Consider the following 15,246-nt stretch of genomic DNA (forward strand, 5'->3'; position numbering starts at 1 on the left):
TAAAAGACACCAATAGAGGGTTAATATCCAATATATATAAAGAGCTGATACAACTCAATACCCAAAAAACAAATAATTCAATTAAAATGGGCAGAACACATACATAGACATTTGTCCAAAGAAGATGTACAGATGGTCAACAGATACATGAAAAGATGCTTAACATCACTTATCATTAGGGAAATACAAATCAATACTTAAATGAGATACCACCTCACACCTGTCAGGATGGCTAAAATCAAAAACACAAGAAACATTAGGTGTTGGCAAGGATGTGGAGAAAAAGGAGCCCTCTTCCACTGTTGGTGGGAATGCAAATTGGTGCAGCTATTGTGGAAATAGTATGGAGATTTCTCAAAAAATTAAAAATAGAACTACCCTATTACCCAGTAATTGCACTACTGGGTATTTGCTCCCAAATTACAAAAACACTATTTCAAAGGGATATATGCACCCTATGTTTATAGGAGCATTATTTACAGTTGCCAAACTATGGAAGCAGCCTAAGTGTCCATTGATAAATGAATGGGTAAAGAAGAGGTGGTATATACATAAAATGGAATATTATTCAGTATTAAAAAAGAATGAAATCTTGCCATTTGCTACAACATGGATAGAACTACAGTGTATAATGCTAAGCAAAATAAGTCAATCATAAAAAGACAAATATCATATGTGGAATTTAAGAAAAAATAATGAGCAAAGAAAAAAAGGTAAAGAGAGAGAGACAAACCAAGAAATTGACTCTTAACTATAGAGAACAAACTGATTTTTGAAATTACCAGAAGGAGGTAGGTGAAAAGATGGGGGAAATAGGGGTTAGTGATTAAAGCGTATACTTATCATGATGAAATAAAATAAAATAAAATTATTTTTAAAAAGATATAATCCAAGGGGCACCTGGGTGACTCAATCAGTTAAACGTCCGACTCTTGATTTCAGTTCAGGTCATGATCTCAGTGTTGTGGGATCTAGCCCCGTGTGGGGTTATGTGCTCAGTAAGGAGTCTGCTTGGAATTCTCTCTCCCTCCTTCCCCCTTGCTCTCTCTCTCTCTAAAATAAATAAATACAATCTTAAAAAAAAAGAAAACGATACAATTCAATGTATTTTCCAACATGGAGGCCCACATATTATTTGTAATTCACTGCTCACTTGGGAGATAGTTCAGATCTTTCAGATCTTTAAGATATTCAGATCTAGGGCAAATAAAACACACATTTCTTAGCCAGGAGAAAAATCTTAAGAAAGATTTCCTTAATCCAACTTGATAAACCATATTGCAAGTGGCCATTCCGCAAAGATTTTGGTGCAAGTAGAAGATGAGAGAAGCTGAGTTTCAACTTGATGTTTCTTACAGCCCATCCAAGACTTTCCAGAATACCTGGGATGCATGCTGATTGGTAGGATCATGGTCACACCCTGTTCCTAAGGCACCCAGAAAAAGTGAGATAACAGGAAAAGGATTTTAACGATATAATATAAGTTGGAGATTACAACACAGGTGAAATTTGAAAAGCAACACTGACACTCCTATTACAAAATAAAATAAAATACTAATATAAAACCAAAAGACACCAAGCCACAATGCCAAAAGATTTTCTGAACCCAAACAGAATAAAGTAGAAAGTTATACCTAGTTAACAAATTAAAAAAGAAAAGAAAATCTTTTAAAAATCAGGAGTCAAGAAAGTGAAGTACTCGTTTCAAAGGAGCATCCATAAGACAGATAGCTGACTTACCAAAACACAAAAAACAAAAAGAAAAGAAAAAATACCAAAGGGTAATCGGATGACATCTTTGACAAGCTGAAAGAAAATAATTGCAAATCTACAATTCAATGCCAAATGAAGATATCCTTCAAAAATGAATATTTAATGAAAGCATTTCAGGCAATAAAAATCTGATAGAATTTGTCACCTGCAAACCTAGGATAAAATAAATACTAAGGGATTTTCTTTATAGAAGGAGAAGACGATTTCACTGGGACATTCAGAGTTCCAGATAAGTATAAATGTAGCTATGTATAATAAATGGAGTTGTACTAAGCAATATTTTGATATCTTGTGTAATTAATATGTATATATTTATAATTGAATTATATATAATATATATAATAATATATATAATTGAATTACATAAAATAGCATGATTGGAAAGGAAGGTAAAAGAAATTGAAGTGTTCTAAATTCTGAAATATTTCTGTATTATCCAAAGAAAAGTGAAAGTAATTTACTTACTGTTAGATTTTGATATGACAAGGAAACTTGTTGTAAAATCTTACTTATTTTCTAAAAGAATTTTAGTAAATAACTATAAATAATATGTAGCTACCAAGATAATACAGTGGAAAATAGGATAATAAAAATTAACCAGTTATAAGCTAACCAGAAGAAAACAGGTGACTCGTGTCTGAGGTCAAGCTTAATAATTTAAACAAACTAAACCCAAATCAAATTATTTACAGGTCTTTTCTTTTCTTTTCTTCTCTTTTCTTTTCTTTTCTTTTTTTAAAGATTTATTTATTTGAGAGAGAGAGAGAGAGCTCACAAGGGGGGGTAGTAGCAGAGGAAGACAATCTTCAAGCAGATTCCATGCTGAACTCAGAGCCTGAGGTAGGGCTCGATTCCACGACCCTGAGATTTTGACCTGAGCTGAAACCAAGAGTTGGAAGCTTAACCAACTGAGCCACCCAGACACCCCTAAAGCTGTTCTCATTATCTTCTTACTGTTTTTTTTTTTTTTTTTTTTATTTGTGGGTTCGGTAGAAATGCCTGTTTTTTCATTCTTGGTATTGGTTGTTCTTTCTTTTTTTCTCTCTCTGCTTCTCTCTTCAAAGAACCACTTTTAGCTTTGTCAGTCTCCTTTAATAGAGTTTTTTTTTAAATATTTTATTGTATATTTTTTGCTCTTATATTTATTATTATTTTTATTCTAACTTCTGAAATTCAGAAATCTTTGGGCTTCAAAGGACACCATTGAGAAAGTGAAAATACAACCCATAACATGGGAGAAAATGTTTGTAAATCAAATATCTGATAAGAGAAGTGTATGCATAATAAATAAAGAAATTTTTTTTTTTTTTAAAGATTTTATTTATTTGACAGAGAGAGACACAATGAGAGAGGGAACACAAGCAGGGGGAGTGGGAGAGGGAGAAGCAGGCTTCCCACTGAGCAGGGAGCCTGATGCGGGGCTCGATCCCAGGACCCTGGAACCATGACCTGAGCTGAAGGCAGACGCTTAACAACTGAGCCACTCAGGTGCCCCAAATAAAGAAAATTTAAACTCAACAATGCCTTTCCACAAATTAAAATTCAGGATCAAATGACTTCACTAGTGAATCCTACCAAATATTTAGTTAAACAACTGGCATCAATGTTATACAAGTTTTTATAATGTAATTAAACAGAACTCATTGAAAGGTAATGTGATGATAGTTTAACTTTTAAGCCTCAATTTAATTCATTATATTAACAGAATTTAAAAATCCTATATTCATATATATCAACATATAAAACTGATAAAATTCAATAGCCATGATTTTTAAAAATTTTAACAAACATTAATCAACTAATAGTATATAAAATTTTGAGCCATACACTTGTGATTTGTGCACTTTTGTATGTGTAATATGCTTCAATAAAAAGGTATAAAAACAATATGTAGAATAGTGAAATATGCTCAATTTTGATTCACTAAACTTTTAGCTTCTGCAAGTTTTTCGGTTCATCCATGTTAAAAATATATTGCTACACTCTCTGTTTTACATTATTTTGCCTTTTATTTCTCTAGAGAGATACAGGTTTTATTAGTCTGCATAAAAATCAATGTAAAAAAAATCAAATCAAAAGCCATAAAAAATAAACTTAAATAGCATACTTACAATCTAAAGGAAGTTTAATTATATATTGAATGTTTACATAGATGAAATAAGAATATGCTTCACAAAACCTCTCATAAAAGGGAGGTATTTTCAGGGATGACACTGGAACATGTTTGTTTGAACAGATTTCACAAAATCAGAATTGATTAAGAAATGGGTTTTATTGGAAAGAAACAAAGACGAAGCTCATCCATGTAGAAATGCATTTGGGTTCTCATGCTCCCCATTGTTTTGTGAAAGTATGTATCAGGTCAGGGTTTCTGTTGGGCATGGGAGAGTTTGGCTGTAGAGAGAACCCTCCTCTCTACACATCTTCCTTCAATAAAGTAACAGGAGAAAATGGTCCTGTGCAGAAACATACAAGCTGCTTTATGCCTGGAAGTCTATGGGATGGGATGTCATGGGATGTCAATGCTTGTAAAGGTATGCGGGAAGCTAGTTCCCTGCACCTAGAGATCCTGGGATAGCTGGTTTTGGGGGTTTGTGTGATTTTACATTCCCCCTGTGTATAAGCCTCATAATAAAACAGAACTTGGCTTTATTTTCTCCTATTGAGAGAAGAGGGTTTAGGGTTAACTCCCTATCCTTGCAATTGATGGTGAGTTTTCAGTTTAATTCTCAGACAGTTTGTTCCTAGAATAAAAACAATGTCCCCTCAATGCTCTTTCAGTAATATATTAAACCATAACACTTAGTACATAGTAGACATTCAATAATATTTGTAGAATAAATGAATGCATCTTTTTTTGAAGAAGAAGAAGAAAGAGAGAACCTGACAGGTATCATGCCTCACTACAGGGAGTTACTTCTTTCTACCCAGGAATCTGGTCTTTTATGAACTTAATAAAGGTGAACTAAATATTATAATGTCAACAGAAATACTGAGAGAAAATTTATTCTTTCTATATCAGAAATGAAGTAAAGAATAATAATTATCCATTATTTACTTTTTTTTGCTCAGGAGCAAACATACTATATAGGATTCTTAGATTCCTGATTACGTGACATAAGTAAAGTGAAAGGGGAAATGATAAAAAGCAAATGCACAAGAAACTATGTATTTCCACATACCTTGAAGCCTAACACTACATTATATTGCTCTTTTTATTTACATATTTCCATTGAACAAAATTGTGTCCCAATTTAATAATTTCTTCTCCCCAAGGGGGAAAAAAATCTTAAGTGATAAACATGTAAGTCAGCATGGAATAATATGTGCCTAAAAATTGATATGTGATAATAATAAGAAAATAACAGAGCAAGAGCTAAAACACAGGCCTAATGACCGAGTTGTATTTATTCCATCTAACCATCCTCTAATATTTTAGTTTGCCTACCTGTCAAGGATATCCCTTATCTCTTTATCTTGGAAACTTAGTAAAAATTAAAGGAACAGCCTTCCCTGAACACTAGAAAGGATTTTAACTGACTGAGAATTTAGTATGACTGAACTGATGTTGCCAAATAAAGTAGAAAATGAATTAAATTTGAATATCAGATAAATGGGTAGGTGTTTTTTTTTTTTTTGTATATAAGTATGTCCCAAATAGTACATCATGCATACTTATGTTAAATATTAACTCATCAATAACTTCAAATTTAATGGGGCATTCATATTTTTTTCATTTTGCATTTTTAATTGCAAATCTGGCAACCCTAAACTACACAAAAACAAACAAAGCCCTCAGGACATCAGTTATAGGAATGTTTGTTAAGTGGGAGAAAAAATTTCCACTGTTTTTCTCTCCTCCGGGGGAAACCTTCACCAAAGCAGACTGTGTTGTGATCGGTTCCATTTTCTAAAAAATTGTAAAACTCTTATTTAACCCTTGAGGGCTAAACAGTTAAATTGGAATACATAATTTAAAAATATATTTATACATTTCTTTCTTTTTATTTGAAGTGATCAATATCACAAAAATAATAGGTATTACAAAAGCAGATACAATTATTTTTTCTATCTGTTTTTATAGTTCTAGTTTGTTTTTTTGTTGGGAGTAGTTTATTTTAAATTTGTTGTCATTTGCATGTTAAAACAATGAGGAGCCCTCTTCTTAATAAATAGAAGTTTCCCTGTGTAGCACATTTTTCCAAGTAGCTGCTAAAATGATAAGTTCTTAAGCTACTCAAAAAAATTAAAAATGAAGTCCTCTGGCTACCTGAAAGTATTAAGGGTTTTGCTATAACTGAAATTTGAATTAACTACCATCTAAATTTGTTAAACCAAGAGTTTTCTCTATCTCTTTCTTTTAAAAGCTGAATTTCACTGGGGCGCCTGGGTGGCTCAGTTGTTAAGCGTCTGCCTTCAGCTCAGGTCATGATCCTAGGGTCCTGGGATCGAGCCCCGCATAGGGCTCCCTGCTCCGCGGGAAGCCTGCTTCTCCCTCTCCCACTCCCCCTGCTTGTGTTCCCTCTCTCGCTGTCTCTCTCTCTGTCAAATAAATAAATCTTTTAAAAAAAAAAAAGAAAAAAGAAAAAAAAAGCTGAATTTCATTATCTGTGGGCGTAAATGAACATGATTGTAATTAATCTCATTTTTTTTCTCTTTTTAACTGTCTATTTATTCCATAGAGCATTACATACCAAGGGAGTTTAAAGTCTATCAAATGTGGTGGAAAAATACTTGATATTTTACTAGTTGAATATAAAATATGACCTTCCCTTTTTTTAAGTTTTCTTCAGTTTAATGTAGTAATTGAAGCAATTTTACTTTGGTGCATACATCTACCATTAATTTTAAAGCACTTATATAGCTCCAGAAAACTTACTAATACATTTTGCAAGGTTTTTCTTTTTGTGGTATCAATTTGCATTTGTAAAAGCAATGGTTAATTTATAGAAGAAATACGTAGAAAGCATCAGGATTCAGATGATGTTTAAGGAAAAAAAAAAAAAACACCTCATTCTTGGTAGTTGGAAGCCATTACCCTTAACTAAGCCAACTACTCTTGGCTAGAAGAAAGTCTGAAAGAAGATGGACTAACCTCCAGGATTTAAAAGCATTTTCAAATCCTAATTGTCTTGGAACATAAATGCAGTCATAAGAAACAAAATTGGTTTGACAGGAAAGTTTCTTAAATCAGCTCAGTCAAGAAAATCACAGTACTTTTTTTTTTTTTTTTGCAGTAAGAAATGGTTCTCTGAAAATTTTTGAAATATGAAAAAATTAGTTCAATCTTACTTGGCTTTCATATTTTATTATTGCACTTCACTGTTTATCAATTTTGGTCAGTCTCCATCCTAGGTGTGTTCTTAAATATTAATTTATCATTTCCAAGATTATTTATTTATTTATTTTTAAAAGATTATTTATTTATTTGAGAGAGAGCAGAGCATGCAAGAACATGAGTGGGGGGGAAGTGGCAGAGGGAAAGGGAGAGGCAGACTTCCCATTGAGCAGGGAGCTGTATGTGGGGCTCAATCCCAGTACCCTGGGATCATGACCTGAGCCAAAGGCAGACACTTAACAGACTGAGCCACCCAGGTGCCCCTCCAAGATTATTTATTGAATGCCTAGATATATATTGTTATAAATTTACAGATGAAGTGACAGCTAACTAGAGAGGTTAAGTAATTTCCTTGCTGCTAGGAAACAGCAAGGTGAGTGATTAACTCTCAGATTATCTAAAACCCATGAACATTACTTTATGCCACATTGTCCATTATATAAGCACTTTGTCTCTAACTCACATATCCTTCTAAATATCTATCCTAATTCCATGTAGAATTCTAAAAATGAAAGAAGAACATGATTATTTGAAGTTATCAGTCCTAGAAATAGGAATATACAAATGGCATTCTTCAGGCAATTTTAGCTACAAAGGGTAGAGTCATGTATGCAAGTGTTTATAGTCTTCTGTTCCTGATCTCCTAAATTCACAGCATAGTCACCGCTATTTTTAAAGCTGATCCTATGATTTGAAACTGAGAAACAACAGTATATTTTAAACCACATATTTAAAAAATATAATAAAATGGTTTGTACCCCCCTTACAGCATAGATATTCCCTTCAGGGAGTTTACAGGTACATTTTTAAAACGTTAAAGTTGTAAATAAATTTTCCTCATCATTTATTTTTTTTTTCTTTTTCTGTGATTTTATATAGATTAATAATTCCATTTAATGTGGAGAACATGGAGTCTGGAGCCGTGCAGACCTGCTATTGTTTCAGCTACGAGGTCTTGTACAGATTAATCCTGAGTCTCAATTTTCTCATCTGTAAAGTGAAGATAATAGTAGTTGTCTTCTGAATATTACTGTAAAGGTTTAAGGATATCATGGATATAAGATACCAATGACAGAGAAAACACTTAGATAATAGTATAGGTAAGAGAGATAAAGCACAAAGGAATGGATACAAGATGACTAAATCAGACTATCCAAAGCAGAAGTCAGAATATATCTGAGGGATATGGGGTTTTTTTTGTTTGTTTGTTTTGTTTTTTTTTTTGTTTTTTGTGAGAGAGAGAGGGCAAGGGTGTGCACATGTGAGAGAGGATAGGGCCAGTGGGAGAGGGACAGACAGAGACAGAATCTCGAGCAGACACTGCATTGAGCTGGAGCCCAATACGGGATTCTATCTCAAGACCCAGAGATCATGACCTTAGCCAAAACTAAGGGTCAGACACTTAACTGACTGAGCCACCCAAGCACCCTTCTGAGAAATATTTTAAAAATGGAAGATTACATGTATTTTAGATCTCAAATCTCATAGAGGTTAAAGAACTACTGTAATGAGAGACCTTAATTAAATGAATCAGAAGGATAAGAATTAGTAATTGGAGATTAGAATGTTAGTTTTAATTAAGTAATTTATTTGTTTGTTTCAGAGGTAACATGAGCTTTGATTATACCTAGTGCCAGAACTTGACCTTGGACATAGGTAGGTGAGGTAGAGCAGAGGAAAGGAGATAAAAAGATCAAGGAGCCTAGCAGCCAGGTACTTTTTGATATAAATTCATGTACATGAATTTGTGCAAAATGTGTTTAGCCACTGTTATTTAAATGATGCATATCTCGGCCCCCTGGGTGGCTCAGTCTGTTAAGTGGCTGCCTTCAGTTCAGGTCATGATGCAGGGATCCTGGGATGGAGTCCCGCATCAGGCTCCCAGCTCAGTGGTGAGTCTCTTTCTCCCTCTGCCTGCCTCTCCCCCTGTTTGTGCTCGCTCTCTCTCTGTCAAATAAATAAAATCTTAAAAAAATGATGCATATCTCTCCAAATGTATTCTTCTGAATGCATTCACTAAATAGGGCCCATCAGTGTTTTTCTTTTAAATAAATATGTAGAAATTGGGAAAATAGTATTTTTCCCCTTGGGATTATTAAATTAACAGAAAGGTGCAGCCTGTCACTGTCATCTTAGCCATATGAAGAAATTCTGTCTATAGGAATGACAAAAAATGGCAAATAGAGATGAACAGTGGATACAAGAATGCATGGATGAATGGAAGGAATGGTGGATGGATGGATGGATGGATGGATGGATGGAGAGATGGATGGAGAGATTTAGTGGCACTATCCTTAATTTCAATAACTCAACATCTTTTTCTCTAGAACTCAGTCTTTGTTCATTAAATTTATCCCAGTGTAATTAAAATTCCCACAGTTATGCCAGCATTTCTTTCACTTGCTTCTGAAAAGGCCCTAATTCTATTATAAAATAATATAGACAATAAACTCTGTTTACATCCTCAGATCCATTCCCCAATCTTTCCTATCCTGCTCTGCCTTGGGAGGTGGACCACAATCAAGCTTTTGTTTAGAATTAGACATTGAAATCAACCAATTGAAGGGAGAGATGTGCTAGATCTTTCCCCACCATCTATCCATCTTCAGAAAATAAGAGTTCCTGTCACACAGTCTTCTCTTGGCTACAAGTCTTGAGCTCTCCTGTATGTGGTAACCACTGATCTATCTTACCTCTTCAGGTGTACAGGTAATAATGGCTTTTTTTCTTTTGCTACATCAGGGTGCTTCACTATTCTCAGTTGATTTCTATTAATCTTCCCTACACTTTTGTAAATATTCTCTTTATTAAAATGTCTTCAATTACCTCTTTTGTATGTTTATTTCTTGCTGGCACTATGACTGTTACATATATTTAAATTATTATAAATATACATATGTGCATGCTTTTAATTCTGGTGATATATCCACATGTGAATATATATCCATTTGGAAATAAATAATGTAAAAACAGCAATAAAGAAGGTAGATTAATTGATTTATTTAAATATTCTGAAAAAATTCCATTTTAAAATTTTATGCTCAGTTCAAATACTCTTTTAACTAATCACAGTGACTGATTTTGATGTCTTTACAGGCTAATATCATACAGAACTCATCCAAATTCTAAAGATAAAGTGACTTGTTACTTCAAACTCCTTGGTAAGTCTAGTTAAATCAGCACTATCAAAAAACTGAAGAATAGGGCTAAAGATTGTTAGATATATAAATTCAGAATGAAATTCACAAGTTTTATTTGAGTTTTCTTGTATAACACCAGAGAAAGAAAAAATATTGTGTGCTGAAAATTTTCACTACCTCTCCACTAATTAGTGTAATCATAAAAGAAACTTATTTCTTTCCTTATAACCTGGTATCTTTTTTGTTTGAGAACAAATATTTGGAAGCATAAGAACTATTAGAAGTCACACACACGTACCGATGCTATACATTGTGTATAAGAAACTACTTTTATTTTGTGCCAGTACTGAAATCTCAACCTATTAACGCATTCTACTGGTTTGTAATTATCAAATGGTGAGAAATTTGTTTGTACCTATTTGAATTTACATGGCTTTTTCTATTTCACCATGTAGTGATATGTGTTTTTTTTTTTTTTTCTAAGAATAACTTTAAACCATTACACGGCTATATATATTAATCATGATAGTAAAAAAACCATTACTATCACAACAATACTTTCTACTGCAACAATGTGAAAATTCATTATTTATTCCTGTCTGTAATACATGTAACATAATATGACTTTACTACACTAAAAATATCTTTTTTTTGGCAATATATAAAGCAGAGACTATAAATATCATAAAGGGCCATTTCTGGGACCACCACTCAGTAAAATTCTGAAGAATTGGGATATATACACATATATATATACATAGTTGTTTGTTCAGTTAGTCACATAATGAACCCATTAAGGTAATTGTCTGAGTTTTTCAAATAAGGAACATCTTAACAAACAATGAATAATTCTAAACATTTTTAAAAAATAATTTTAAGTAGCTCCTTTGAAAAATAATTCTTGTAAGTTACATCCTCAACAGAGCCATTTCATTAAAACATATTTTATTGGTAGTAATGTCAGAAATAATGCTAAAGAGAATTTTAAGTTTAATTTCTAGGATGATTTGCTAAAATATTCCATTACAGTTAAGTGGACAACATGCTATAATGATCAGTCACTAAAACTTACTCATCTTCTTTTTAAGATAGCACTTGACAAATTGATATATTCATTCATCATACAGTTTCCATGGTAGACAAGCCAGGGACTATGACGAAAGGTTATTCTCTTGAGTCAATTTTTTTCAAATAAAGTGAAGCCAGGTTGTTATAGGGTAGCAGGATTCTGATTAATAAAGTAAACTGATGCAGCAATTTATGAAATAATGCTATCATAAAATAAGCCCATAGCATTTGACCACTGACACCATCAATTTGCTTTGTTTAAAAAGTTGTAAAATGTATTGCTTTTTTAAAAGCCATTTTATGGGGCACCTGGGTGGCTCAGTCGGTTAAGCATATGCCTTCGGCTCAGGTCATGATCCCAGGGTCCTGGGATCTAGTCCTAGGTCAGACCCTCTGCTCAGCGGGAAGCCTGCTTCTCCCTCTCCCACTCCCCCTGCTTGTCTTCCCTCTCTCACTGTCTCTCTCTGTCAAATAAATAAATAATTTTTTTTTTAAAGCCATTTTGTCAGTCCTGGATATGGTCAGTGACAATAAGACTGAAATTGGCATTGAAATAAATAATTCAATGAAGATTATGAGACCCTCTTCAAATGGATAATTGTGACAGAGATTCTCTGTTGCTTATCCCATCATATCTTCTTCCTTTCTCTCTTTGAAATAGTATCAGTGATTTCTAACTGACACTTAATGGACTAAACTAACATTTATTTTCTAGCAATTTATATGTGTAAAATCTAGAGTAAGAGAAATAAAATATATGTGCTATACAGTGGAAATGTCCTTTAAAAACTCTCTTTTTTTTCACTTAAAAAAATCTGGTGGTCTATGTGATGGTTGGAGCTTAAGCAAGCATTTTAAATAATACGAGAAAATTCATGAATTGTGAATTTTGGAACAAATAATTCAAGGACCCTAGTTAGTTTGTGCTCACGAAACAGCAAAAATAAAGTTAAAAAGAGGTAAGTAAAATATTAGAACAGCTCATTTTTATTTTTATTCATCTAGCAAATTTTTGGTAAAAGATGTTCTTGACAAGAATCCAGTTAGGTTTTGTGAATGTTGTGACTGGAAACAGTATCGGCTACTTTCCAAGCACTGGTATAAATGAATCTACTGGCAGTTAGTTGCCCACATCTCCAGACCAAACATAAATAGATATTTCATTTGACAGTTGCCAGGAAGAATTTATGAGAACTGTTTCTTCTCTTAGAAACCTGAAAAATTAGAGCTAGTTGAACTATTGAAATAATCTGTAGAATATGTGATATATTCTCCCCTTTTGTGAGTGTGAAGTCTTTTTTCTGCTAGTAAAATCTTGACAACTTTTTTTGAAATTGAAAGACTTAAATAGTATAATGAATACTTATTTTTAAAAAGAGTTAGTAGACCATAGTTGGAAGAAATAATTCAGAATACATGAGTAAAATAAAAAGAATATTAAGAGTCTAAAAATCCAAATAAGTGAAATAACACGGTAAGTGATGAAAAGAAGGCATCACACTGGTTAGCCCGACTGAAACAAGCTAATTTATGGAAGGCAATCTCGGATATCCCAACAAAGAACAATTTCCCCATGCCTCTAATTTATTCATTTTTGAGTTTCAAATAAGTAGAAAACATCGCTGACATAAAAATCAGTATGACTATCTCTCTGCCCTTAATTAGATATATGTATCTCAAATGTCAGTATCCCACACAGTTGTATACGGCTTGTGTGTAGATATAGATAAATAGATATTCGCAGAGATAGAGATAGAGGGAGAGAGAGAATATAAATATGGCAGGAAGAAATACATAAAAAAATATTAATTAGTTAAGAAACTTCTGCTTCTGAGTTGGATAGGGTAGTTTAGCTTTTACTACACCAAAAATCCCATTAAAAAATGTATGGCTAAAATGCAGGAACCGTATGCTTGAAGGCATCAGAGAGTATTGGGACAATGAGAACTGCTGGGGCTAAGAATCTGAAGAGAGAAACTCAGGAATCTTTGGCAGTCTTAAGAAGAGACAAAAATTAGAAGTTCTGGATGTTCTGATGCAATGAATATTTCAGGACTTCTCTTTTTCTGTGGAAAGTCCTGAAGTGTGAGGCATGAAAGGGAGAATGACCTAACATTATCAGGTTTGCAAACCAGCCTTGGCTCAGCACAATTGCTGATCGACACACACTTCAAGAGTATCATACAAATTGGAATTGGCTGAAAGGATTTTAAAGAAAAAATATTTTTAAGATATAAAATATAGAAAATATGAATGCAATAAATAAAAATAATTTTTATAGAGGAATTGAATGTTATAAAAATATTTCAGGTAAAAAAGGCAGAGGATAAGATGATCACTTTCAAATGAGGTTCAGATTCAAAAACACTTCAGATAGGAAATGGCATTTTAGCTGAGGTTGGAAGAGTAAGCTAACAAGTGTGGATGCCAGTAATGGAAGAATTAGTATTGTAATTCAAGCTTTTCTAGGCACTTAAAGTAAGTTTAACATTAAGGTCCAGATGAAATACATCCCCAAATGATTGTGGAGCCTGTTTTTCTTTTTTCTTTTATTTTTAAAAAAGATTTTATTCATTTAATTGTCAGAGAGAGAGAGAGAGAGTACAAGCAGGAGGAGCTGTAGGCAGAGGGAGAAGCAGACTCCCCACTGAGCAAGGAGCCCGATGTGGGACTCAATCCCAGGACCCTGGGATCACGACCTGAGCTGAAGGCAGACAGCCAACTGACTGAGCCACCCAGGCTTCCAGAGCCTGTTTTTCATTAATGAGAAGTAGAGAACCAGAAGAGAGTCAAAAACACAAATAGCAGACTAATTTATTTTTCAAAAGTTGAAAAGGGTGGTTCTATATTCTGTGAACAAGTAACCTTAGAAATAATTTTTAACAATATTCAGAATAAATATTGCATAGGCAACTGGAATGATTCAAAGCCAAAATATTTCAAGTCGTGCCAAATATTATTGGTTTCCTTCTTTTTTTTTCCCCTTGAATTTTTTTTCTTGAGTTGCTAAGTTCAAAATGAGGGTCATGCTATAGACATGATTTAGTTTGATTTCAACAAAACATTTGATAAAATAATTGCCATTTTTAAGTGAAGACTTGATGACAGGCTTACAAAATGAATTGAAAGCCACCTAGCTGTTAAGTGCAAATAATTTTGATGGTCTCTGTCAGTCTGGACTTTCTCCTAGATTTTCCCTGTTACCAGTCATGTTATTTTAAATGAATGATTAAATAAGGATCCACATATTATATTTGAAGTCACGAAAGTACAAAAGATGAAGCAATAAATCTTAATTTTTTAAATCCAGTGTAATCACAATAGGCTAGAAGTCTGAAATGAAAACAAGAAACTTCTATAATAAAAAATATAAAATAGTGTTCCTAAGTTCTAAGTTCAAAATTTCAATCAAACAGAAGCAGGTTATTGGAAATGAGGACAGTCCAATAGTTCACATAATGTGTGTACTACTTTTGGTTGGCCAAAACATCATTGTAAGTCCAGGTAGATAGAATATTGTATAAGCTGAATTTTTTTACATCATGTTTGAATAACAACAGATTGAGAAGTAATATTGTGGTTAATTATGGGCATTCCATGGAAGAGGGCTATTGGTTAACTAGAAAACATTCATAGCCATTTGACCTGAATAATGAATGCAGGAAATTCACAATAGGAAGAAATTCTAAAAGAATTAAGGATCGAAAAGGGAATGATTTCAATTAAAAAACATTTTGTCCAAGTGTTTAAAAAACATAATGAGTTCTGTGAATTTTTACCAATCAGGTGAAATAATCATTAAAATGATTCTTGTATTCTGATTTTGCTGTCAATAGAAATTATTTTCTCTCTCTTGCACACACACATATATATAAACATATATATATGCATATATGTACACATACATACATATCCACATATTATATA

General features: G+C 33.1%; 1 protein-coding gene across 2 annotated transcripts in view; it reads left to right on the plus strand.

Moving 5' to 3' along the window:
- The window catches only part of LOC144381465 (uncharacterized), a 68,071-nt gene that overhangs the window by 48,605 nt on the left and 4,220 nt on the right, over nt 1–15,246 (plus strand). For both annotated transcript variants that reach the window (XM_078069960.1, XM_078069961.1), the window contains exon 5: nt 10,208–10,272. In XM_078069960.1, the coding sequence (XP_077926086.1) occupies nt 10,208–10,240 (33 nt within the window). In that variant the 3' untranslated portion in view covers nt 10,241–10,272. The remainder of the gene's footprint in view (nt 1–10,207; nt 10,273–15,246) is intronic.

This window comes from Halichoerus grypus, chromosome 4, assembly GCF_964656455.1.
Source record: "Halichoerus grypus chromosome 4, mHalGry1.hap1.1, whole genome shotgun sequence".
In the NCBI taxonomy this organism is placed as follows: Eukaryota; Metazoa; Chordata; class Mammalia; order Carnivora; family Phocidae; genus Halichoerus; species Halichoerus grypus.